We start from the raw sequence: 26410 nt of genomic DNA on the forward strand, positions 1-26410 counted from the left end.
TGCTTTCACTTCATGACTTAGCAAAATTATAAATTATTGCATGATGTCATTGTATGATGTCACACAGACCCAACTGTCTATGGCGATCCTCAGCAGTGATGCTAAAACTCTACTGACATAGTTCCCAAGCCTGGGTGTTTATCAGACTTGCCAAAATATTTTTAAAAAAGAGATTCCTGGGCCCTTGCCCCAGAGATTCTGACTTAGTTGGCCTGGAGTAGGGCCTGGAAATATGATTTTCCAAAGAGCTTCCCAGGTATGCTATTCCTTCAGTATTAATAACAACAAAAACGTAAAAGAGATTTACATGCATTTCCCTATTTAATTCTGACAACAACCTTATTAGGAAAGCAGTATTACTTCTAGCTTACAGATGAGGAAACTGAGGCAGAGAGACAGTAACTTGCCCAATTTTACACAACTAAATAGTGGAGCTAGGATATGAACCTTTTAACCGTTATATTAAACAACATTCAACAATGTCAACGTCCATCCATTCAACAAATATTTATTGAGTAAGTACTTCTAGAGAAACAACTTAAAAAAGAAACAAATAAAAAAAGGTGACTGTGAATACGTGAGAGGGTAATTTTAAAGACAGAGGTCAGGGAAGGTTCCCCTGAGAAGACATTTGTAGGGAGACTTAAATGATGACAGTGGTCATGCAACAATCTGAGGGAAGAACATTCTAGATAGAGGAATCACTAGTGTGAAAGTCCTATGGAGAGAACAAGCTTGATGTGCTTGAGGGACAAAAAGGCCTGTGTGGCTAGAGCAAAGTAAGCAAAGTGACAAGACAAAATTGGATGGTTCAAAGGGGCCACACTCTATGCTTTGGGGCCAGACTCCAGCTGTGAATTCCAGCTCAGCCACTTCCTAGCTGTGTGATCTGGATATCATTTAACCTTCCTGTGTTACTCTCTTAATCTGTAAAGTGAGGTTAACAGTAGATCCAATCTCATAGGGCTGTTGTGAAGAATACATATTATATCTGAAAAGCATATAACACTATATCTGGCATACAGCAGGCACTCCATAAATGTGAGCATAGGCTGTGGTAATTGAGTTTGGATTTTAGTTATAACAGGCAGTCACTGCAAGGTTTTGAGTCTGGAGATATAATCTGAATTAGCTTTTTTATTAAAACAAAAACGAAAACAAAAAACTCAGCTTGTGGTCAATAGGGAATCAGGAGTAGGGGAGATGAGTTAGAAAGCTGATATGAAATGGTTTGATTTGCAACTGCTTTGAAGAAGCAGGATTTGCTAATGGTTTGGATGTGAGAAGTGAGAGCCAAAAAGGAACTGAGGATGTCGTAGGTTTCTGGCCTGATTAGCTAGCGAGGAGGATGGTAATGCTATTCTCTAATATGGAGAAGACTAGGAGGGAAGCATGTTTGGGGGAAGAGCTAAGAGCTTGTTTTTCACACCTTCAGTTTAACATGCCCATTAGAAATTTCAGTGGTATGATCAGTGGTACTTGGGTATATTAATATAAAACTCAGGGGAGAAAGCAGGCTCAGTGTTGGAACCACTGGTCTATTTCTGAAATTTTTTTCCTATTGCTCCTTGTTGTATTACCATAGAACAAGTGCTCACTACACAACAAATTGACTTCAAAAATCCAAACTTCTATCTTAAAAAACTGGATGCATTTTTTCTACATTCTCCCATGTATCATTAAATAAAGGAAGGAATTATAGAAAATAAATGCTAAACTGGGGCTTCCCTGGTGGCGCAGTGGTTAAGAATCTGCCTGCCAATGCAGGGGACACAGGTTCGGGTCCTGGTCCAGGAAGATCCCACATGCCGCGGAGCAACTAAGCCCGTGTGCCACAACTACTGAACCTGCGCTCTAGATCCCGTGCGTCACAACTGCTGAGCCTGTGCTCTGGAGCCCACATGCCTAGAGCCCGTGCTCCTCAACAAGAGAGGCCACAGCAATGAGAGGCCTGTGCACCGCAATGAAGAGCAGCCCCCACTCGCTGCACTAGAGAAAGCCCACGCCCAGCGACGAAGACCCGAAGCAGACAAAAATAAATAAATTTATATATTTTAAAAAAAGCTAAACTGGTAATACGGCATGCCTAGAAAAGAATAATCAGTGAGCAAAAAGAGGAAAACAATAAGAATTAAAAGATAAAATTCATATCTCCAACTGCTGTTTAAGACTGAAGAACAGTTATGTCTTCGTTTGTAAATGTTCCCCAACTATAAGTGGAGATTATACCTGACTTCTGACCGTAATGAATAACGCCTTTACTGATTTCTGGTTTATCTTTGTATGTACTACTAATTCCTAGAGAAAGCACCTTTTAGAATATAGCAAGGGAGCATACAACCTTCCATAAATATCCCTTTCTTCAAAATTCTAGGCGGTTATAGTTTAACATGAAAGAGCCTAGGGGATTACATTTCACTCTTGGCTCTCTCCATCTTCCTCTTGCTCCTAAGTATTAACGACAGAAGTTTTTTTTCCTTTTTAGCTCCTGTTTTTTCTTTCTTTTTTTTTTTTGCTGCGCTGGGTCTTTGTTGCTGCGCGCAGGCTTATCTCTAGTTGTGGCGAGCGGGGGCTACTCCTCGTTGCGGTGGCTTCTCTTGTTGCAGAGTATGGGCTCTAGGCGTGTGGGCTTAAGCAGTTGTGGCACGTGGGCTCAGTAGCTGTGGCTCACGGGCTCTAGAGCGCAGGCTCAGTCGTTGTGGCACACGGGCTTAGTTGCTCTGCGGCACGTGGGATCTTCCCGGACCAGGGTTTGAACCCGTGTCCCCTGCATTGGCAGGTGGACCCTCAACCACTGCACCAACAGGGAAGCCCCCTAGCTTCACTTTTTTTTATAGGTATCACTTCGAAACTATATAAAATGTCTCAAAAAATTGTTTTAGGCATTTGTGATGAACTATTCCATCTCTTTCCTAAAGCAGTGATGCGCGTCATTAAGGTAGCTCTTCTACTGCAATGGTAATTTTACAAGTAGATTACAACTTCCATGAAAATAGAGATTATGTCATATATTCCATATGTTTCCCTTGTAATATCTATCACACAGAATTATGCATACAAAAAGAAGTACTAAGTATAAAGCACATTAAATCTCATTATAGATCAGCAATCGATCATAATAGGAAACACTGACTCTGAACCCCAATTAAACAAAACGTTATTCCCTCCAAAGCAGTTCCATTCTTCTCATTAGCAGACTTAAACTGCAAAAAAATTATACTGTTATACTTTGAATTTCAACAATAAAGATTTGTGGAAATTTGTTTTGCTCTCTTGTTATATACATATTTTTAAAATAATCTTGGTTTTGCCTGTTGACTGGCAAAGTCTGAAATATTTACTATCTGGTTCAGGAAAAGCTTGCTGATCCTGTGACAGGATTAAGTCATGGAAATGTCAATAAGGAGCATCCAACTGTCTTTTTTTTTTTTTTTTTTTTTGCGGTACGTGGGCCTCTCACTGTTGTGGCCTCTCCCGTTGCGGAGCACAGGCTCCAGCCGCGCAGGCTCAGTGGCCATGGCTCACGGGCCCAGCTACTCCGTGGCATGTGGGATCTTCCCGGACCAGGGCACGAACCCATGTTCCCTGCATCGGCAGGCGGACTCTCAACCACTGCGCCACCAGGGAAGCCCCAACTGTCTTTTGATGGGAGTAGGTAGTGACGTCAGTGGTGCAGTGGTTAAGAATCTGCCTGCCAATGCGGGGGACAAGGGTTCAAGTCCTGGTCCGGGAAGATCCCACATGCCGTGGAGCAACTCAGCCCGTGCGCCACAACTACTGAGCCTGCGCTCTAGAGCCTGTGTGCCACAACTACTGAGCCTGTGCTCTAGAGCCCGTGTGCCGCAAATACTAAACCTGCATGCCACAACTACTGAAACCCGTGCGCCTAGAGACCATGCTCCGCAACAAGAGAAGCCACTGCAATGAGAAGCCCGCACACCGCAATGAAGAGTAGCCCCCCCGGCTCAGCAACGAGGACCCAACACAGCCAAAAATAAATAAATAAATAAATTAAAAAAAAACCCAAACAAACGTGATGGTTGGGCTGAGGCTAAAAGATGAGATTGAGTTAGCAGGGCAAAGGGAGTGTGGATTGAAGGAAGAGTGGTCCAGGCAGAGGGAAAAGCATCTGCAAAGAATTAAAGCCTAAGGGCCTGGCACATCTAGAAATGTGTTCAGAGTGGCTGGAACCAAGAGAAGAGAGGTGGGATCACCAGGAGGAAATGTGGCTGTGAGGTCAAACGAGGTCAGGACTGAAAAGGGTGCCTTGAATTTAGCAAAAAGGTGCTGAGACGATTGGCGGGTGGTCTTCATTTATTTCCACAGTGAAATTGGTGAGAGTGGTCTCCGTGGATTGGCAAGAACAGAAGCCAGAATGCAGTGGGTTAAGGAGAAAATGGGGAGGATCCAGAGTTGGTCAGAGAGAAAGAGGAGTAGCTACTGGGGGATGTGGAGTAGTCTTCATGAAGATGGGAACGATTTGAATGTTCTGGTTAAATGCTAAGGGCAAGGAGTGCCCAGGACTAGTGAGGGAAGGGGTTCCGAGTAAAAATGGAAGGATTAGCCTTGGAACGAGGTAGTTCCCCTCTTGCATTATAATCAAAGGGAAGACGAAAGAGCTGGGCAGAGGTTTGGGAAAGTTTTTAGGTACTGTGCCAAGAAAAGTGAGCAAGTTCTCTTAAGATGGCATCTACTTTTTCTGTGAAGTAGATGGAGAGAGAGTGTAAAGAAGAAAGAGAAGGTTTTAAAAAGCCATGGTTGATCATGGGGGAGGAGACCTGCGTGGGGAAACGTCTGAGGATGGCTGGGCAGAACTGTGGATCCAGCCAGGGAGGAGACTATAGTTTTTAGCAGCATTAGCCTGTGGAGGGGTGAGGTTTCTTCTAGCAGCACTTGGAAGCCTGGGTGTGGGCTCATCAGGGGTGAACGACTGGACTGATCCAGGGCTGAGTTTTTGCTAGATGGGTTTAACAGAATACTAAATGGGATAAGGCAGCTGAAAACACTGGCAAGAGAAGGCATGAATGGACGGACCATGGAGGCTAAGATGAGTGGGGACAGAAGTAATTAAAGGAAATTTAAGGCCAAAACAGACTGAGGCAGAGATCACATGGCTCAATGAGACTAAAAACAAAAAAATTAAATTAAAAAATTGTAATGAGAGTAACTGAGTAAGAATGATGGATGAATAAGGGGTTCTGGCTGAGAATAATATCTGAATTTAAATTTTCAGAGATGGGGGAATTCTCTGGCGGTCCAGTGGTTAGAACTCCATGATCTCACTGCCAAGGGCCCGGGTTCAATCCCTGCTCAGGGGACTAAGATCCTATAAGCTGCACAGTACGGCCCAAAAAAAAAAAAAAAGTTTTCAGAGGTGGAATAGGATCCAGTGTGTGACTGCAAATGTGGCTGGGATGAGTGGCGTGAAGGTTGCCGCAGATGAGGAGAATAAAGTCAGAGTCAAAAGAGCCCAGGCTCCACTCAGCTTACACAAAGCAGTGTCTGGAGTATGCAGACTGGTCTTGAGAAAACATCTGCACATTTCCCAGCACTCAATTTTCCGGAGTATTCAAATAAAATTAAATTGGTCCATCTCAGACCTGTGTGCTAAATAAAAAGTTTGGTTAACCCCACTTTTCTTCAACCTTAGTTGAATGGAACCTTCCTTGCTAAAATAAAAGCCTAACTTTTTAACAGCTATAGCAGAAACAAGACTTGGAAAGAAACCTCTAGGTGGAAACACGGCCTCTGGGTAGTCGAAGAATGCAAATTAGATTCAGAAATGGAAGAGTTATTCTTCCAGCTTTGCTCTTTGCCAACTTCAGTCAGTCCCAGGCTACAAATTAGTACAAACATGAAAGGAGATGGATACTCACCACGGAGGAGTCTGAGAAGCATTTATTTGGCAAATACGAGGTGCCTGCTATGTGTTAAGGCTAGAAGACTATAGTGCAATGGTGGAGACAGATATGTCATCAAGTTATTCGAAAACAGTGTATTAAATATGTGACGTAAGTAAGTAGGCAGAAAACCCGTGGGTAAAGAGGAGGGTGTGACAATGCTTGGGAGAGTGTGGAAAGCCTTCACTGAGGTGACACTGAAGTTAGGGCTTAAAGGATGAGGTGGGAGTTTGTCAGGTACGTCAAGAAGAGTAGGGCGAGGGCCGAAGGAGCCTAGAGAATTGAAGAACTGCGCAGAAACTCGTATTGGTTTGAGCTCTGAGCCGTGTGTGTCAGGACAGGACGAGAGGCTAGGAAGGCAGGTCGGGGGCTAGGGCGCAGAGGTTCGGAGTACGGGCTTCGCTCTAAGTCGGGCTCCACCACTTAACTAACTGTGTGGTATGCGCAACAGCCTGGGCCTCAGTGTCCCCATTTGCAACACGAAATAATAATCTTTACCTTATACAGTGGCCAAGAGTATTAAATCATTGAATTAAATCATTGTGCATCGATCGTCTAGCACAGCGTCCAGCCCATCGAGAACTAAATGCGAATACTTCTTGGTGATAATGATTACCAGGCCCCATTTCTACAGGCCCCACGGCCACGCTTGGGAAGGAACGTTAGCTCGGGTGGGGCCGCGCCCACTCGCCACTCCTCCGCCCTCCCGGGCCTCGGGACCAGTACTCTGAGAACTGGGCCTGGCCAGAGACGGGGTGGGAGGGCCTGGCGGGCAGGGGACATGCCGCCGCTTACCGGGGCTGGGGTCCCGCTCCTCGTCCTCCGCTGACCCGCTGGCCTTGAAGCCGGGCGGCAGTGCCGGCCCGATAAGATCCCTCGCCATCCGTGGTGGCAGACACTGGTCTCGCACACAGGTGTATCCACGCCCAGTCAAACCCCCGCGAGGTAGCCCGCCATACGCAAAAAATGAGGGAAGCTTTTCCGGCCCCGACCAATGACGTGGCAGCCTGTGATTGGCTGACCTGTCTCATTAGCGGTAACGGAAGTGACGCCTAAAGCTTGCTCCACATTTCGCACGCTGGCTTCCCTACTAGGCGGATGGCATGGGTGAGCCGGCAAGGGGTTGCGTGACTCGCACGGGGTGGTTTTCAGCTCCCGAGGTGACCCCCACTTTGGAGCCTCTGAGCGACGGTGCCTCGCTGCCGGACAACTGGATGTTCTGGGCGATGCTGCCGGCGCCGCCACCACCGCCTTCGTCGCTTCCCGCAGGAGGGTCCGAACCTTCCTCAGAGGCGCAGCCCCCCGCGGAGGCCCAGAGCCTCCCCGAGGCGCCTCCCCCCTTTGACGCCCAGATTCTTCCCGGGGCACAGCCCCCTTTCGACGCCCAGTCCCCCCTTGATTCTCAGCGTCAACTCAATGGCCAGCCTTCCTGGAATTTCCAGGCTTCAACATCATGGTACTGGACACAGTCTCCTGGTGTTCCTCCTTGGCATCGGCAGCCCCAGAACACTCCGGGTAGGTTGTTACTCCTCTCTGTACCACCCCTTACCTTTCCTTTTCCCTTCTTCCCACTCCTTTTCCACCCTTGTTGCTCTCTCCCCTTCTGATACTGCCTTTGCACTCTTGGAGTCTGGTCATTAATGTCTCACAGTTCGTTCCAGTTATGTTTTTCCTGCCTCTTCATTCAGTTTAACAATTATTTATTGAATTCCAACTATGAACCAGGAAGGGGAGATATAGCAGTGAACAAAACATACAAATATCTTTATTTTGAGCTTAAATCTCCTGGTGTAGGAAGACAGACAATAAACAAAAGAAAGCAGTGTGTATTAGAAGGCAGTGAGTGCTATGGAGAGAGAGCAGAGTGACAGGCAGTGCAGTTTTAAATGTCAGTGTCAGTCGTACGTAAGGTGACATTGGAGCAAAGACTTCAGGGAGGTGAGGGATCAGAGCAGAGCATGTATCTGGGGGATAGCGGTACAGGCAGAGGGACCTGCAAGTGCAAAGGCCTGGAGGCAGAAGCTATAGATCAGAATGGAACCCAGTGAGGCAAGAAAGGACTGAGCCTGGGGTGGAGTCGTAGGCCATAGAGGAAGAGGGCCTTGTAGATCGTGGGACTTATACTGTTATGATATGTTTAGTTCATGGGAGTGGCATGCTTTGATTTATGTTTTCAAAGGGTTAATATGGCTACTGATTGGAAATGACGGAAAGGGAGATGAGTTAAGAAGGTATTGCAGTTAACCTGGTGAGAGATACTGGGGAGTTGGACCAAGGTGGAGCTCAGGAGGTGATGAGAAGTAAGTAGTTGGAGTCTAGATATATCTTGAAGGTAGGGTAGGGTCAGCAAAATTTGTTGAGGAATTTGATGTGGGATGGGATGTAAAGAGGAGACGAGAATAACTTAAAGTTTTTTGCCAAGCAAGTGGAAGGATGAGGGAGTAGATTTGGAAAGGAGACCAGGAGTTGAGTTTGGAATATGATTTGTGTCAAGTAGAGATACTGAACTGGCTGTTAGCTATTAGTTTGTACTTTCAGGGGAGGTTTGTGGCTAGAGCTGTAAATCGGGGTGTCATTAGCATAGAGATCATATTTAAAGCCATGCAATTGTTCGCTTAGAACAATTCAATTTACATTAAGTTGAATCCAAATCAGTGTTTACTGTATGCCTAATGCTGGGGATATGAATGTGCCTAAGACAGTCCCAAGCGAGGTGAGATGGGTTCATAAATATAAATCACAATGCAGTGTGACTGGTGATAGAGGCATATAAAGGAGATTTCAGAGTATGGAGAAAGTTGGGGAAAACTTTTGGAAGAAGTGTATTGGGAGATGTTTAATATTCTGGAAGAGATACTTTTTAGGTGGAAGCAAAGAGGTGTCAGTGCAAGGTGAGTTCTGAAGGTTGCAGTGTTCTGGTGTGACTGAAGCATAGTATGTGGAAGGTACAGGGAAGAGCAGGGTGAAAAAACAAAGTGGGATCTCATCGAAGGACTCAAGGAAGCTACTTGCTTCCAGGGTCTTGAGCAGGGTTGTTATGACTGGAGGATTATTTTTGTGGTGTCAGTGTGCAGGGTCTGTTGGAAGAGAGGACTTAGGAACTGGAAGCCAGTCTGGAAGGCTGTCACAGTGATCTGGGTGAAAGATCAAGGTTTCAGAGTTGGGTCATGGCAATAAGAAAGGAAAAATATTTGAGAAGAAATGTATTTCACAAGGGTCTGTTTTCCTGATGTAAAATTGATGCTGAAAGAGCTCCATTCGGCTCCAGCACCATTTACATTTCTTTTTTCTGTTTAAAAATATATATATTTATTTATTTGTTTGGCTGCACTGGGCCTTAGTTGCGGCACATGGGATCTTCATTGCGGCGTGTGGGATCTTTAGTTGCAGCATGTGGCCTCTTAGTTGCGGCACGTGGGATCTAGTTCCCTGACCAGGGATTGAACCCAGGCCCCCTGCATTGGGAGCACAGAGTCAACTACTAGACCACCAGGGAAGTCCCCAGTTTATGTTTCTAATGTTTGAAATAACTACAAGGAATTTTACCAGGTTAGCTTGTCCATTCCTTTACTTAGACATCCAAAGCATCTATGGACATGTAATCTTACCAATATGTATTAATTTGAAAAATGTTTATTTGGTAAACTAGTCTTAATCTTTGTTAATTTGTTTGAATTACTATTCTGCCTAGAAGTAGTTTACCACTGTTTTTCTCAAGTATTTATGACATTCTGTAGCAAAATTTTAAATAATTGTATAGTTGCAAACATTTCTGGGTCTCATTTTGTTTTTCAGTTAAACATTCTTATCTTCCACGAAAACATGATGCAAAGGTCAATGACTTCAACATGTCTCCCAGGAGAAAACAGAAAAAAAGGGTATTTTTTAAGATGTTCTTGAATGTGACACTTTGGTCCCTATGTCACTGTTTCATATCTTGTGTTTCAATCATAACTGTCTCAGTGTTTTGCATTCATTATTGACACAGCAGAGCCTTGCATAAAAGGATCTTTAAGGGTCTTGGCTGTAAGTAAAAACTTCAAGCAAAATCTTTTTGAGAAATAAATGGAGAAATTGTAGAAAAAGAAAACATTTAATCCATTTCAGTATAGTATCAGGAGTAAATATAATGGGGAATTATGATTACAGATAAATGTAAATATTATTAAACTTCAATGAAGTAAACAAAAGTATAATATATATGTTATACATAATATATATTATATATTTAATTTATTTATTTTACTAGCATATTGGGAGGAGAAGGATGAAATTAAAAGTTTTTGTTTTTTTTAATGAGGAACAACCCTTCGTTATGTTCAGAAACTGAGTCTTAAAATAGGCTTCTTTTATTCTGATGTAGCTTATAATCTGGTCTTTCAACTTTTAAGATGTGTAAATAATTTTATTAGTTTAGAATAAATTGAGTAAATCTACAGCATGAGATTAGTACCCTTCATTTTGGCATCAAAACTATGTAACTAATATTAACAAAATATTGTGAAAGTATGTTTATTAACATAATCTCAACATTGAACAGTTGGGGCCCTATATAGCCTATCATTGTAATAATCATTTTTGTTTTATGTTTAAACATAAAAATAGTAAATTGGGAATTAAAAAAAAACTAATATTTACCTAAATAGTTGTTTTTTTCTCATTCTGTAGTTAAAATATACACACACGCACGCACGCACTTGTTTTTCCTAAAAGAAGAAATACTGTTTTTACCCTGAATATTTATTTTTAGGTCATTTTGACATATGCTCTATTAACTTTTAATTAGATTACCAATTTTAAATCTACTCACAATTTATATTAGCTTTACTCAGATTTAAAATTTTTTAACAAGCCTGGCTTTTCCTAATGTATTTGTTAAAAATAAAAACAGAATCATCCCTTCATTAAAAATGTATTCAGAAGTGTTTGCCACTTGTAAGGGTTGTGTGAAAAATCAAAATATGTACTGTATTTTTACTGATGATTAGAGTTCTCACCAAAAGCCTAATGCCTCTTCATTTTTGTTTGCAGAAAAGAAAGGAACCAGTTTTTCACTATTTTTGTGATACCTGTGATCGTGGTTTTAAAAATCAAGAGAAGTATGATAAACACATGTCCGAACATATGAAAGTAGGTTTTCTTAGTTGTCGTGATATTTATTTAGCAAAATGGGTGTATTTGGTAGAAATTCTGAGCTTCCTTCCCTTAAAAGTTTATAGTTTTCATAGAAATGTTGTTAGATGACTTGCCAAATTGGGACAGTAACTCTGGGATTTGCAGTTTGAGGGTGGGAAGCCCACTGCTTCAGGAAGTGTGAGATGACAGTAAAAGAGAAGGGAGGTCTGGCAGCTGTTTGCATGTATGCGCCTCGTCTGCTCTGTGAGAGGCTGGGCCTCTCCTCCGGTTGCTCCGTGCGCCTTTGTGAGTTCTCTCTCCTTTAAGGCTGCCCTTGACTAACCACACAGTGTAATTTGCCTTGGCCCAGCACCGTCTACGGATGGTTTACACCGTATTAAGTACTTTTAACCAGGATATTTGAGAAGTAAAAAAGTTAAAAAGAAAGTTCTTAGTTTGGAAAGGTTCTCTTTCAGTTTGTAGGCGTGCCCCTTAACTTTAGGAATTAAGAACATTTTACAACATTGCTGATGTCGTGCATTCATTCAAGTGGAGAAGTAAATGATATGCATTACTGTACTATATACTTAGAGAGTGCAACTCTGTTTGGAGTGATTTTTGTTTTAGGTATTCAGTGATACCTAAACACCTACACCACATAGACGGGATACTATGCAATATGACCAGAATATGTCTGTATATATAGTAGTAAGGTAAATTTTTTATGGAAAACATTGAGTAGCCTTTCTTAAAAATTCTTACAGTGCCCTGAGGTAGATTGCTCTTTTAGTGCACATGAGAAGATTGTCCAATTCCATTGGAGAAATGTAAGTTCTTTTTTTGTTTGTTTGTTACATGCTCTTTTTATTTCATTGATTTATTATCTTCATAGCTCTCTATTTACATAGCCTACTAATGAGTAACATGCACAGAACACTGTACTTTGTAAGGCATTTTTACATCTACTATTCAATTTTATCCTTTTAAGCCACTGTGTAAAGTAAATAAATCTTGGCCCTATTTAACAGATTGGTAAAATGATTTGCCCAGGGTCTCAGAGCTGACCCCTGCACTTGAATTTCATGATGGCAAATTCTGTTTTACTATACCATGCTGTTTCAAATTGTTTTGTATATTCATTATTTCTCTAGCTAACTTTCTTAACTTTGGTTGGTAGGTAATTCATTTGGATATTTAATATCAATCAAGTATTCGGTGACATTTACTTTGTAACCAAAATGATATTATTACTTTTTTCCTATCAGTAGTACTAATCTAAAGACAAGAGAAAAATTCTTTTTCCTTTAAAGGAAAAGTCATAATAAGGATAGATAAAGCTTGCTTACTTAGTTTTAAAATTGCTAGTAAATTTACTTTTGGGTACACAGTCTCCATTATCCCCCATAATATTTGAGATTTAGTCAAAAGCATACAATACGCTTCTTGATATTCAGCAGACATTTTCCCCTTAGACGCATGCTCCTGGTATGAAGAAAATCAAGTTAGACACTCCAGAGGAGATTGCAAGATGGAGGGAAGAAAGAAGAAAGTGAGTAAAGAGTTAAGAACTAGTGAAACAATTTTCTTTTACTGTGGCAAGGCTGAGGACTTGAAAATAATGACCGTTCTGGCCCTACGGAACAATTTGAAAAAGGAAATTTCGTCTTTTGTTATTTATTTATTTAAATTTTTGAATTTTATTTTATTTATTTATTTTTTAAAATATTTATTTTTTTATACAGCAGGTTATTAGTCCTCAATGAATTTTATTTATTCTTTTATACAGCAGGTTCTTATTAGTCATCAGTTTTATGCACATCAGTGTATACATGTCAAGCCCAATCACCCAATTCATCACACCACCACCACCACCACCCCCCGTGGCTTTCCCCCCTGGTGTCTGTACGTTTGTTCTCTACATCTGTGTCTCAACTTCTGACCTGCAAACCAGTTCATCTGTACCGCTTTTCTAGGTTCCACATACATGCGTTAACATACGGTATTTGTTTTTCTCTTTCTGACTGACTTCACTCTGTATGACAGTCTCTAGATCCATCCACGTCTCAACAAATGACCCAATTTCGTTCCTTTTTATGGCTGAGTAATATTCCATTGTATATATGTACCACATCTTCTTTATCCATTCATCTGTCGATGGGCATTTAGGTTGCTTCCATGACCTGGCTATTGTAAATAGTGCTGCAGTAAACATTGGGGTACATGTGTCTTTTTGAATTATGGTTTTCTCTGGGTATATGCCCAGTAGTGGGATTGCTGGGTCATATGGTAGTTCTATTTTTAGTTTTTTAAGGAACCTCCATACTGTTCTCCACAGTGGCTGTATCAGTTTACATTCCCACCAACAGTGCAAGAGGGTTCCCTTTTCTTCACACCCTCTCCAGCATTTGTTGTTTGTGGATTTTCTGATGATGCCCATTCTAACTGGTGTGAGGTGATACCTCATTGTAGTTTTGATTTGCATTTCTCTAATAATTAATGATGTTGAGCAACTTTTCATGTGCTTCTTGGCCATCTGTATGTCTTCTTTGGAGAAATGTCTATTTAGGTCTACTCCCCATTTTTGAATTGGGTTGTTTGTTTTTTTAATATTGAGCTGCATGAGCTGTTTATATATTTTGGAGATTAATCCATTGTTCGTTGATTCATTTGCAGATATTTTCTCCCATTCTGAGGGTTGTCTTTTCGTCTTGTTTATGGTTTCCTTTGCTGTGCAAAAGCTTTTAAGTTTCATTAGGTCCCATTTGTTTATTTTTGTTTTTATTTCCATGACTCTAGGAGGTGGCTCAAAAAAGATCTTGCTGTGATTTATGTCAAAGAGTGTTCTTCCTATGTTTTCCTCTAAGAGTTTTATAGTGTCTGGTCTTGCATTTAAGTCTCTAATCCATTTTGAGTTTATTTTTGTGTATGGTGTTAGGGAGTGTTCTAATTTCATTCTTTTACATGTAGCTGTCCAGTTTTCCCAGCACCACTTATTGAAGAGACTGTCTTTTCTCCATTGTATATCCTTGCCTCCTTTGTCATAGATTAGTTGACCATAGGTGCGTGGGTTTATCTCTGGGCTTTCTGTCTTGTTCTATGTTTCTGTTTTTGTGCCAGTACCATATTGTCTTGATTACTGTAGCTTTATAGTATAGTCTGAAGTCAGGGAGTCTGATTCCTCCAGCTCCGTTTTTTCCCCTCAACACTTTGGCTATTTGGGGTCTTTTGTGTCTCCATACAAATTTTAAGATTTTTTGTTCTAGTTTTGTAAAAAATACCATTCGTAATTTGATAGGGATTGCATTGAATCTGTAGATTGCTTTGGGTAGTACAGTCATTTTCACAATATTGATTCTTCCAATCCCAGAACATGGTATATCTCTCCATCTGTTGGTATCATCTTTAATTTCTTTCATCAGTGTCTTATAGTTTTCTGCATACACGTCTTTTGTCTCCCTAGGTAGGTTTATTCCTAGGTATTTTATCCATTTTGTTGCAGTGGTAAATGGGAATGTTTCCTTAATTTCTCTTTCAGATTTTTCATCATTAGTGTATAGGAATGGAAGACATTTCTGTGCATTAATTTTGTATCCTGCAACTTTACCAAATTCATTGGTTAGCTCTAGTAGTTTTCTGGTGGCATATTTAGGATTCTCTATGTATAGTATCGTGTCATCTGCAAACAGTGACAGTTTTACTTCTTCTTTTCCAATTTGTATTCCTTTTATTTCTTTTTCTTGTCTGATTGCCATGGCCAGGACTTCCAAAACTATGTTGAATAATAGTGGTGAGAGTGGACATCCTTGTCTTGTTCTGATCTTGTTCCTGAGGAAATGCTTTCAGTTTTTCACCATTGAGAATGATGTTTGCTGTGGGTTTGTCACATATGGCCTTTATTATGTTGAGGTAGGTTCCCTCTATGCCCACTTTCTGGAGAGTTTTTATCATAAATGGGTGTTGAATTTTTTCAAAAGCTTTTTCTGCATCTATTGAGATGATCATGTGGTTTTTCTTCTTCAATTTGTTAATATGGTTTAACACATGGATTGATTTGCGTATATTGAAGAATCCTTGCATCCCTGGGGTAAATCCCACTTGATCATGGTGTATGATCCTTTTAATGTGTTGTTGGATTCTGTTTGCTAGTATTTTGTTGAGGATTTTTGCATCTATATTCATCAGTGATATTGGTCTGTAATTTTATTTTTTTGTAGTATCTTTGTCTGGTTTTGGTATCAGGGTGATGGTGGCCTCAAATTATGAGTTTGGGAGTGTTCCTCCCTCTGCTATATTTTGGAAGAGTTTGAGAAGGGTGGGGGATAGCTCTTCTCTAAAAGTCTGATAGAATTTGCCTGTGAAGCCATCTGGTCCCAGACTTTTGTTTGTTGGAAGATTTTTAATCACAGTTTCAATTTCATTACTTGTGATTGGTCTGTTCATATTTTCTATTTCTTCCTGGTTCAGTCTTGGAAGGTTATACCTTTCTAAGAATTTGTCCATTTCTTCCAGGTTGTCCATTTATTGGCATAGAGTTGCTTGTAGTGGTCTCTTAGGATGCTTTGTATTTCTGCAGTGTCTGTTGTAACTTCTCCTTTTTCATTTCTAATTTTAATGAGTCCTCTCCCTCTTTTTCTTGATGAGTCTGGCTAATGGTTTATCAATTTTGTTTATCTTCTCAAAGAACCAACTTTTAGTTTTATTGATCTTTGCCACTGTTTTCTTTGTTTCTATTTCATTTATTTCTACTCTGATCTTTATGATTTCTTTCCTTCTGCTAACTTTGGGTTTTGTTTGTTCTTCTTTCTCTAGTTCCTTTAGGTGTAAGGTTAGATTGTTTATTTGAGATTTTTCTTGTTTCTGGAGGTAGGCTTGTATTGCTATAAACTTTCCTCTTAGAACTGCTTTCGTTGCATCCCATAGGTTTTGGATTGTTGTGTTTTCATTGTCATTTGTCTCTAGGTATTTTTTGATTTCCTCTTTGATTTCTTCAGTGATCTCTTGGTTATTAAGTAGTGTATTGTTTAGCCTCCATGTGTTTGTAATTTTTACGTTTTTTTCCCTGTAATTGATTTCTAATCTCATAGCCTTGTGGTCTGAAAAGATGCTTGATATGATTTCAATTTTCTTAAATTTACTGAGGCTTGATTTGTGACCCAAGATGTGATCTGTCCTGGAGAATGTTCCGTGCGCACTTGAGAAGAAAGTGTAATCTGCTGTTTTGGGAAGGCATGTCCTATAAATATCAATTAAATCTCTCTGGTCTATTGTGTCATCTAAAGCTTGTGTTTCCTTATTAATTTTCTGACTGGATGATCTGTCCATTGGTGTAAGTGAGGTGTTAAAGTCCCCCACTATTATTGTGTTACTGTCGATTTCCTCTTTTATAGCTGTTAGCAGTTGCCTTACGTATTGAGATGCTCCTGTGTTGGGTGCATGTATATTTATAATTGTTATATCTTCTTCTTGGAATGATCCCTTGATCATTATGTAGTGTCCTTCCTTGTTTCTTGTAACATTCTTTATTTTAAAATCTATTTTATGTGGTATGAGTATTGCTACTCCAGCTTTCTTTTGATTTCCATTTGCATGGAATATCTTTTTCCATCCCCTCATTTTCAGTCTGTGTGTCCCTAGGTCTGAAGTGGGTCTCTTGTAGACAGCATATATATAGGTCTTATTTTTGTATCCAGCCTGTGTCTTTTGGTTGGAGCCTGTGTCTTTTGGTTGGAGCATTTAGTCCATTCACGCTTAAGGTAATTATCGATATGTATGTTCCTATGACCATTTTCTTAATTGTTTTGGGTTTGTTTTTGTAGGTCCTTTTTCTTCTCTTGTGTTTCCTGCCTAGAGAAGTTCTTTAGCATTTGTTTTAAAGCTGGTTTGGTGGTTCTGAATTCTCTGAGCTTTTGCTTGTCTGTAAAAGTTTTAATATCTCTGCTGAATCTGAATGAGATCCTTGCTGGGTAGAGTGATCTTGGTTGTAGGTTCTTCCCTTTCATCACTTTAAGTATATCATGCCACTCCCTTCTGGCTTGTAGAGTTTCTGCTAAGTCAGCTGTTAACGTTATGCGAGTTCCCTTGTATGTTATTTGTTGTTTTTCCCTTGCTGCTTTAAATAATTTTTCTTTGTCTTTAATTTTTGCCAATTTGATTACTTTGTGTCTTGGCGTGTTTCTCCTTTGGTTTATCCTCTATGGGACTCACTGTGCTTCCTGGTCTTGGGTGGCTATTTCCTTTCCCATGTTAGGGAGGTTTTCGACTCTAATCTCTTCAAATATTTCCTCTGGTCCTTTCTCTCTCTCTTCTCCTTCTGGGACCCCTATAATTCGAATGTTGTTGCGTTTAATGTTGTCCCAGTGGTCTCTTAGGCTGTCTTCATTTCTTTTCATTCTTTTTTATTTATTCTGTTCAGCGGCAGTGAATTCCACCATTCTGTCTTCCAGGTCACTTATCCGTTCTTCTGCCTCAGTTATTCTGCTATTGATTCCTTCTAGTGTAGTTTTCATTTCAGTTATTGTAATGTTCATCTCTGTTTGTTTGTTCTTTAATTCTTGGTCTTTGTTAAACATTTCTTGCATCTTCTCGATCTTTGCCTCCATTCTTTTTCTGAGGTCCTGGATCATCTTCACTATCATGATTCTGAATTCCTTTTCTGGAAGGTTGCCTATCTCCACTTCACTTAGTTGTTTTTCTGGGGTTTATCTTGTTCCTTCATCTGGTCCATAGCTCTCTGCCTTTTCATCTTGTCTGTCTTTCTGTGAATGTGGTTTTTGTTCTACAGGCTGCAGGATTGTAGTTCTTCTTGCTTCTGCTGTCTGCCCTCTGGTGGATGAGGCTGTCTAAGTGGCTTGTGCAAGTTTCCTGATGGGAGGGACTGGTGGTGGGTAGAGCTGGTTGTTTCTCTGGTGGGCAGAGCTCAGTAAAACTTTAATCTGCTTGACTGCTGATGGGTGGGGCTGGGTTCCCTCCCTGTTGGTTGTTTGGCCTGAGGCAACCGAACACTGGAGCCTACCTGAGCTCTTTGGTGGGGCTAATGGCAGACTCTGGGAGGGCTCATGCCAAGGAGTACTTCCCGGAACTTCTGCTGCCAGTGTCCTTGTCCCCACGGTGAGCCACAGCCACCCCCCGCCTCTGCAGGAGACTCTCCAACACTAGCAGGTAGGTCTGGTTCAGTCTCCTATGGGGTCACTGCTCCTTCCCCTGGGTCCGTATGCTCACACTACCATGTGTGTTCCCTCCAAGAGTGGAGTCTCTGTTTCCCCCAGTACTGTCGAAGTCCTGCTATCATATCCCACTAGCCTTCAAAGTCTGATTCTCTAGGAATTCCTCCTCCTGTTGCTGGACCCCCAGGTTGGGAAGCCTCACGTGGGGCTCAGAACCTTCACTGCAGTGGGTGGACTTCTGTGGTATAAGTGTTCTCCAGTTTGTGAGTCACCCACCCAGCAGTTATGGGATTTGATTTTATTGTGATTGCGCCCCTCCTACCGTCTCATTGCGGCTTCTCCTTTGTCTTTGGATGTAGGGTATCTTTTTTGGTGAGTTCCAGTGTCCTCCTGTCGATGATTGTCCAGCAGCTAGTTGTGATTCTGGTGTTCTCGCAAGAGGGAGTGAGAGCACATCCCTTCTGCTCCACCATCTTGGTTCAGGCTCACCCATGGAAATTTGGTCTTTTATAATGTTGCAAATATTCAATGGAAAATGACCAGTCCTAATTTTGTCATTCTTCAGAATTGGTATATAGTGACTTAGGGAGTATCATTACTTGACGTATAATAAACACACAGTATTTATTATTGCAGTTTTGATTCCTTGCATTCCCTTATAACGTTGGTAGTAGGGAATAGGACTGTAAACTATATTATATGAGGCTATTTGAATGTAGCTTTTGGTAGACCTAACAGGAACTCTTCATAAATGATGTCATAATGGGACCTTGCTCTTTGAGGGGAGCCACTACATGCCCCCTCTGTTAAATATTCAATACTGAGGCAGTGATGGGTGAGTGCTATTTTTTAAAAAATGTATAATACTTTGTTATGTTTATTGTTTTGATTACTTTAAAAAAGTTGTTGAATGATTGGAGTGTGCTAGGCAGAGGGAGTACAGCAGTGACAAGATACACACGTGCCTGTCCTTATCCATAAAAAGACGAGAAATGTTTTCCTGTAATTAAAGTCTAAGAAATTTGAGTCTTACCATGTGACTTGTAGCTTTATACTTATAAGGGAAGAAAGCTTAGAAGATGTCTAGCTAGAATCTACCGTTGAAAAATCCCATGAGGATGCTGTTGTCTCAGGATAGGACCAGGATACCTCATCCTGAAACAGAAGACCAAGTCAGAGCTATTAGGATGGTCAGCAGCACTTTTAAGTCAATAGCTGTTTTTCTGGAATTGAAAAATGAGGAGAGCCTCAGATAGGAAGAGTTACCTTCACAGGTCAAGAAGGATACTTAAAAACTTTTAACCAGCAGGTTAAAGTTGTACTTCGTTCAACTTAAAGTTTTCAGCTTAAAGCCCCTGTATGTGTGTATGTGAAGAGCTGTGTGAAATGTTGCACTGTTATGTGAGAGAGTTAGCTACTGCCCTTTAAAGCCTGAAAGGTAATTCTGAGGAAAACCAGCATAAACGTAAAGATTTAGAACCAACCAAGAACAAATAGAATTCAGCAAATGTGTATGCAACTATCCATTATTAATACTGTGTAAAGAGTTAGATGAGGGTGAAGGACAATCAGAGGAAATTAATTCTTAAGCAAGTAAACCCGGGTCCAGCCAGTCAGCAGTCAACATGGACTCAATGGATTTAATAGAATTTTAAGAGCATCCTTGGCTAACAAATGTAATAATCTAGGGTAAGAATCTAGGCCACCAGGAGTAGGGTATACTAGAATGCCTTTTCCTCTTTATCTCCCGGCAGAATCTTATTTATCTTGTGAGACCTGTTGGGTTTTGTTTGTTTGTTTTGCGGTACGCGGGCCTCTCACTGTTGTGGCCTCTCCTGTTGCGGACTCCGGATGAGCAGGCTCAGCAGCCATGGCTCATGGGCCCAGCCGCTCCGCGGCACATGGGATCCTCCCGGACTGGGGCACGAACCCGCGTCCCCTGCATCGGCAGGCGGACTCTCAACCACTGCGCCACCAGGGAAGCTCCCTGTTTTGTTTTGTTTTGTTTTTTTTAACATGTATTTATTTATTTATTTTGGCTGCGCTGGATCTTAGTCGCGGCATGCGGACTTCTTCTTGCTGCATGCATGTGGGATCTAGTTCCCCGACCAGGGATTGAACCCAGGTCCCCAGCATTGGGAATGCAGAGTCTTACCCACTGGACCACCAGGGAAGTCCTAAGACCTGTCTTAAGTGTCATCTGATTTGTCATTCTCTTCTTCTTCTTCATTTCCTCTATCTCAATGCTGTCAGAGTGCTAGTCTGTAACAAGATAAGGAACTTGTACCAGAATATAAATCTATACCTTACTTTCTTCATTGAGAAAGTCTTCGTAAGAAGAAAATGTCAGCTGAACTAAATATATTTTGTTTAGGGACATAGCTGATTTATACCCTGACATAAGTGTGTGGATTGGCTGCCAGTCCACGGACCAACCTCCCCTAAAGCATTATTCACTACTTCCTGTGTGAATACATAGCTTATTAATACAAACACAATAGCGTTTGTTGCATTATATCATAGGTGGCCCTAGTCTTAGACATCTTTGATTCTGCTGCACTTTGCGTAGTACCTGGAATTTAGTATGTGGAGAATAAATATTTGTGGACTGAATTACCGTTAAATGGTGCAGTATGGGAAGAACCAGTCTTGGCATTGATAAGGAGCCTTAGCCAATTGCATGGTCAAACTTAGAAGTCAAAGGAGTTGGGACCATGATGTGATTTGGCTTAGTGAAGAATTGGAAGGAGTTCATATAAAGCTCCTTGCCTCCTCTAGGTGGCTTCTTTACAGGTACAATTTTTTTCTTCTCATGATTCCACTTCACTCTAGTTTTTTGTTTTCTGTTTGTTTTGCTTATTTGTTTTTTATCTGTTGGGTGTATCTTTTTCTTACTGTTTTGCACAGAGGAATAATCAAACAAGAAGAGTTAGCTCCCCTTCCTGATACTTAGTATTTAAAGAGCTGGTGATGACAGTATTGAAGATTATATCCTGCTAGATGGACTGGAAATTGCCTACCTGCAAAGGTTTTTCCCTGGTACTTTGCCCTGACTTTGGTCAGTTGGAAGTTGTTGCAGCTCAGTGGTGCCAGCCCCTGTTGTATATGTTTAATTCTTTTGAGGAGAATGATGATGGCTATTAGTCAGCAATGATTATAAAGCAACTGAGAAGTTAACTAAGTAAGGTGTTGAATCTCTCAAGTTTTGAGTTCACTTAAGGCAATAGGGAAGTTCTGAAATGAGTTCCTGATTAACCAACTTTGGTTCTTTTATATCTAACGAGTGTTTAAATTAAGTCATTATATAAACTGGGAAAATTGGACCCACTATTAAATTAATGGTAGCCAGCTTCAGTGATTCTGTTCTACTATGTCTCTAGCTGTTCTACTCTCCCACAGTCCTCCACTCTACCCTCCTCAGCATATAAGAGGAAGGACCTCATCTAGTCTGGAGGAGTGGGGTGTTCCTTGACAAAGGGCAGTTGAGCTGAACTTAGACCTAATTAGGAAGAAATAAGGGGAGGTAAGGGCTAGTGCACAGACAGATTGGCATGAGTATAGGAACTTGAATATAGGTAAGAGATGATAGAAGCTTTTGAAAGATGGCAGTTGTGGGGACAGAACTAGGTGGATATAGAACATAAAAATGGGCACTGTTTGGTAGTTGGACATTTGTGAGGTTGAGGAGGAAAGAGGTTTTGAGGAGATGTCCAAGTTCCTCTGTGAAAGCACCTTTGTGAAAGGTGGTGCCTGTTGCTCAGACAGGGAATCCCGGAAGAGAATCACATTTGGAGGTGTTGATTTAGGACATCGTTGAGTATGAGGAGATTCTGAGATGTCTATTTGAAGATGTTGTGTAAGCATTGGGACTCAGACCAGCCTGGCTGGAGATAGATATTTTAAAATCATGAAACCATGAATGCAGAAGATATACCCCACAGAGAGAGGGTAGAGTGGAGAGGGAAGATAGCCTAAAAGGGAGTTAAAACCAACAAGCCTGCTGAGCAAGAGCCAGAGAAGTAGAAGAAAACTCAGAATATGACCTGTCGTGGAAGCCAGTAGAAGGGAGGATTTCAAGAAGGAAGATGTGATTATCAGTGCAGATTGCTGTGGAAAGGTCAAATAAAACAAGAACAAAAAGTGACTGGTTTTGTGACTTGTAGGGCCCCCTTGACGTGGATTCCAGATGATTGCTCCTTGGCCCTTCTTCTTGGAGTTTCCTGCCATCTGTCTCCACAGCTCTCTGCAGCTCTGACAGCCTCCCCCATGATTCTTTTTTTTTAAAAAAATATTTATTTGGCTGCGTTGGGTCTTAGTTGCGGCAGCGGGATCTTCGTTGCGGCACATGGGGTCTTTTGTTGTGGAGTGCAGGCTCTTTGTTGCTGCATGCGGGCTTGTCTCTAGTTGTGGTGCACGGGCTTTAGAGGGCACAGCCTCAGTAGTTGCGGCGTGTGGGCTCTCTAGTTGTGGCGTGTGGGCTCTAAAGTGCTCAGGCTCAGTAGTTGCGGTGTGCAGGGTTAGTTGCCCCACGGCATGCGAGATCTTAGTTCCCCAACCAGGGATCGAACCCACATCCCCTGCATTGGAAGGCGGACTCTTAACCCCTGGACCACCAGGGAAGTCCCTCCCCCGTGATTCTTAACAAGGCGGATTGCAGTTGCCTTTACCACCCTGCCCTTGGCATATATATAGATGGTCCAACAGAAGTGTGTATCCTTTGAATTCCGCTGACTTTGAGACTCACAGCTTACAGCAAAGAGTTTCATCTGGCACCTTTTTACCTTCCAATTTCCAGTGTCCTTTACCTCCATGCAGTTTCTGCCACTTACTTTCACGGCCACCCTGTGGATCTTCTGGACTTTCTGCCCCGGAAATCTTGAAGTTGGGCTTACTCCTCTTTGGTCATAACTTGCATTTCATCCAACTGTCTCACTGTCACCTGTACCTGGTCCCGGACTAGTTGAAGCCTCCCACCTCTTACCCCCTTTACCTTCTTTTTCTCTCGTCCCCCTTCTGTCTTTGCTTCTCTGCCAAGTTTAAGTCACTTCCACCACTCTCAGAAGCTCAGCTCCCTCATTCCGTTGCCCTTCATTACACCCACCTGGCAAAATCTCAGCCCTGGCTCAGTTGCTAAGTGTTGTTCAAGAAAACCACACAGCTGAAGTACACTCTGCAGAGGAACACTCAGCAGTGTTGATCACACTTAAGGAATTGACTTTGACCAACGAGGTTAGGCTATTCTCTTTGTGTTTGTTCTTTTTTCATGCAAATTGAGATGCTAGTATGCATGTATTTTTTAGTTACACAGATGACTATGTAGAATAAAATTTACAGATAAATTTGTTAAACTGAATTTATTTTAGCCAGGTAAAATGCCAGTGAAAACAACACCTTAGAACTGACAGTCAGGGTACTGTAATGTGGGCTTAACATATCTTTCCTGATTAATCCCACATTACTTATAGGAGTTCTTTGTCCCAGCCAGACTTGGTTTTTTTCTTTTTCATATCCCAAACAAGTTTTTTGAACTTTTAACCTCTGTTTGGATCATGCTGCTTCCAGAAAATCCTCCCTTCTCTATCCTTGAAGTTCTGCTCACTGCTTTAGTCCAGCTGAAATCCTGCCAGACTAAAATTTTGGGAGTATTTTTCCTTATCTGCCTAGAGGGGTATCTTGTTCCTCTTTGAATGTGGTATCCCCTCTTCCTCCTTAGTGTATGTGCCCCTCATTATGGTGCTATTGATGAACTTTTTTGCTTATGTGTCTTTTTTAAAAAAATAAATTACAAGCTTTAGAAATGTAAGAACCATGGTTTGTGTGACTGTTTATATCCCATGGTGCCATAGGTAGAAGGGATGTTTATAAATGTCGATATATGTAAATGGGGCTTGAAAATATTTTTATTATGGGTGTTATTCTATTTTGGTATATACAAGTAAGTGGTTGGAGAAATCTTGCTGAGATTCATATTTTTAATTTATGTTTTAAACTATACTTTTGTCATTGTTAAAGAAATTGGGCAGTGTTGATCAGATTAATAACTGTAGTTGGAATTCAGTAATATAACTAATGGTACTTAAACTGCTGTGGGTTTGAACAATAAATTCTCACCACATAGGACAGATCATCACCAAGACAAACCAAATTGATCTGTATTTGAATGCATTACTTTCTACAGTAGCTTTCCCCATTTGAACGTGAACTCTGCCACCTTGTGGTTTTGTGCAACAAGTGCTTTAAAGGAAAAAATTCCACTGGCTAGAGAAACTTAAGGAATATTAACATTTGAAGATGCAAACTAGCTTAGGTAGCACGTGTTTCTCTAAAGTCCCTGGTAGAAGACTAGTTTGGTTTTGTAATGTAATCGAGAACTCTCAGCCACCTTTGAATTTATGTTGATGTACATTATAGCTTTGAATAACTTCCTGACAAGAGTTTAGCTTGAAATTAGAGGTAAACATTCAGTATTTGAAAAGGCAAAGATTGTTTTATATATGGCCAAGGTTACTGAAAAGAGATAGTAGTAGACTCTTGCCTTTAAGACCCTCACTCTAATGGGAGACGTGGGAAGAATATCCGTAGGTGGCCGTGAGAGCACAGGCAACTGAAGCATTAATTTTTGCTGTGTGGGGATAACAGTGTCTGGTCAAGGGATAGCTGGCGTCTTTGGAAGGCAGGGCAATCAGTTCGTTTTGCAGGACTTCTTGTGAGAGGGGTCGTGCCACCCCTTCCCTCCCCCTCCAATTTATTTGAAGGTGAAGTTTATTCTTTTTTAATGCATAGTTCTGACAAACATCCATAGTTGTGTTTAATTAAAAACTTTAAGACTTTCCACTAATAACCTGCAAAAAAAGAAATCCTAGCCAAAAAAAACCGGTAGTTATTTTTTCTTAATTCCTGTCGGGTACAAATGCTGTATGATTTGGCATTAGGAAAAATGAGTGGTAGAGGTTCGTTTCCCAAACCACTTATTTTTGAGATGTTGAAACATACTTCACGGCAGATTTGGAGTCCACTAGGTGGAGTAGTTGTGTTATTTATTTTAATACTGCAGTTACTGTGGCTCTGAGGAAACGCTTTACAGCTGTGTCCCCAGTTCTTTCAGAATTCCAGCAGAGGGGCTGTGCTCCTAAAGAATGCTACATCTTTTTGAAGTGTGGAAAGACTTTGAAATAAAAATGCAGTAGTGTTGAAGTAGCTGTGATTCAGGGAGAATAAAGAGGGATTGTGTTTTTCTACAGAAGAGGCTTAAGGGAAAAGCCAAGGAGTGGGTGGTGATTTGAGTATAAGGAAAGAGAAGGGTAACCAGAATGAGATGTGCTAAGATAATGGTTGGTTCCATGTTGCTAATTTATTGACTCTGGGGCTTAAGGATTGTCACTGGAGGCTTAAAGGCTTAGGCAAGGGGAAGACAAAGAGGGGGTAAGAAATGAAAGAGGGAGAAGAGAGCAAGATAGAGAGCATACGGTTTCAGGGCCACTTCCTTTTGGGGTGTTGGGAAAAGATGGAAGTAGGGAGAAAAGTGATTTTAGCAGATAAAAATAGAGAAACCAACTGTGAAAATACCACTTGTCACAGTCTTTATAGCTTTATAACATCCATTCTCTACCAGGAGATATTGGACTAAATTTTATTGGTATGTAATTGTACAATGTAACACAATTTGTGATTTTTCTCCACAGTTTTCTCTGGATTTGTGTAATTTAGAAACCTGAACTGTGTCCTTTATCAAAGATCCAGACTTTTCCTTATTCTTGTATCTCACTAGTATGTTGCTGGAAGGGGCTTCTGATTATTGTTGTATGTATAACTAGGTCTTGTGTTTCTGGTTTCCCATTTGGGGGGATAATTTGCTCTCTGGTACCCTTGTTTTCCCTAGTTTTTAGTCTCTAGGTTCTATGTAAATAAGAATGGTATAACTTTTGCAAGAAAATTTTATTAATTTAAGCACTGATATATAGAATCTTATAACTTTGGAAGGGATATAAAAATCCCCTACCTTTAGGAAGGTGACACTTCAGTCAGCCAGAAAGAAGAAGTGAGCTGTTTTAAAAGACTTCCACCAAAGGAGTTTCCACAACATTCTTGATGTCTCATTCGAGGAATTCTTTATTATATCTCACCTAAAATCCACTTCCTGTAACAAACTGTTTATATTCCTTATCATTGAGAAACATTTACATAGCTCCTTGCTTATACATGAAACACTGTAGGACCAAGTCTTTATGTTTA

The 26410-nt window shown here is 41.0% G+C and overlaps 2 protein-coding genes across 3 annotated transcripts in view; one reads left to right on the plus strand and one right to left on the minus strand.

Moving 5' to 3' along the window:
* GPALPP1 (GPALPP motifs containing 1) overlaps positions 1–6874 on the minus strand; it is a 30190-nt gene extending 23316 nt beyond the window's left edge. The window contains exon 1 of the mRNA XM_030882216.3: positions 6696–6874. Coding sequence (XP_030738076.1) covers positions 6696–6783 — 88 coding nt within the window. The 5' untranslated portion in view covers positions 6784–6874. The remainder of the gene's footprint in view (positions 1–6695) is intronic.
* Positions 6875–6982: 108 nt separating this feature from the next.
* The window catches only part of NUFIP1 (nuclear FMR1 interacting protein 1), a 51403-nt gene continuing 31975 nt past the window's right edge, over positions 6983–26410 (plus strand). For both annotated transcript variants that reach the window (XM_060288114.1, XM_030882214.3), the window contains exons 1-5: positions 6983–7415; positions 9696–9778; positions 10932–11030; positions 11780–11842; positions 12488–12564. In XM_060288114.1, the coding sequence (XP_060144097.1) occupies positions 7004–7415; positions 9696–9778; positions 10932–11030; positions 11780–11842; positions 12488–12564 (734 nt within the window). In that variant the 5' untranslated portion in view covers positions 6983–7003. The remainder of the gene's footprint in view (positions 7416–9695; positions 9779–10931; positions 11031–11779; positions 11843–12487; positions 12565–26410) is intronic.

This window comes from Globicephala melas, chromosome 18 (assembly GCF_963455315.2).
Source record: "Globicephala melas chromosome 18, mGloMel1.2, whole genome shotgun sequence".
Lineage (NCBI taxonomy): Eukaryota > Metazoa > Chordata > Mammalia > Artiodactyla > Delphinidae > Globicephala > Globicephala melas.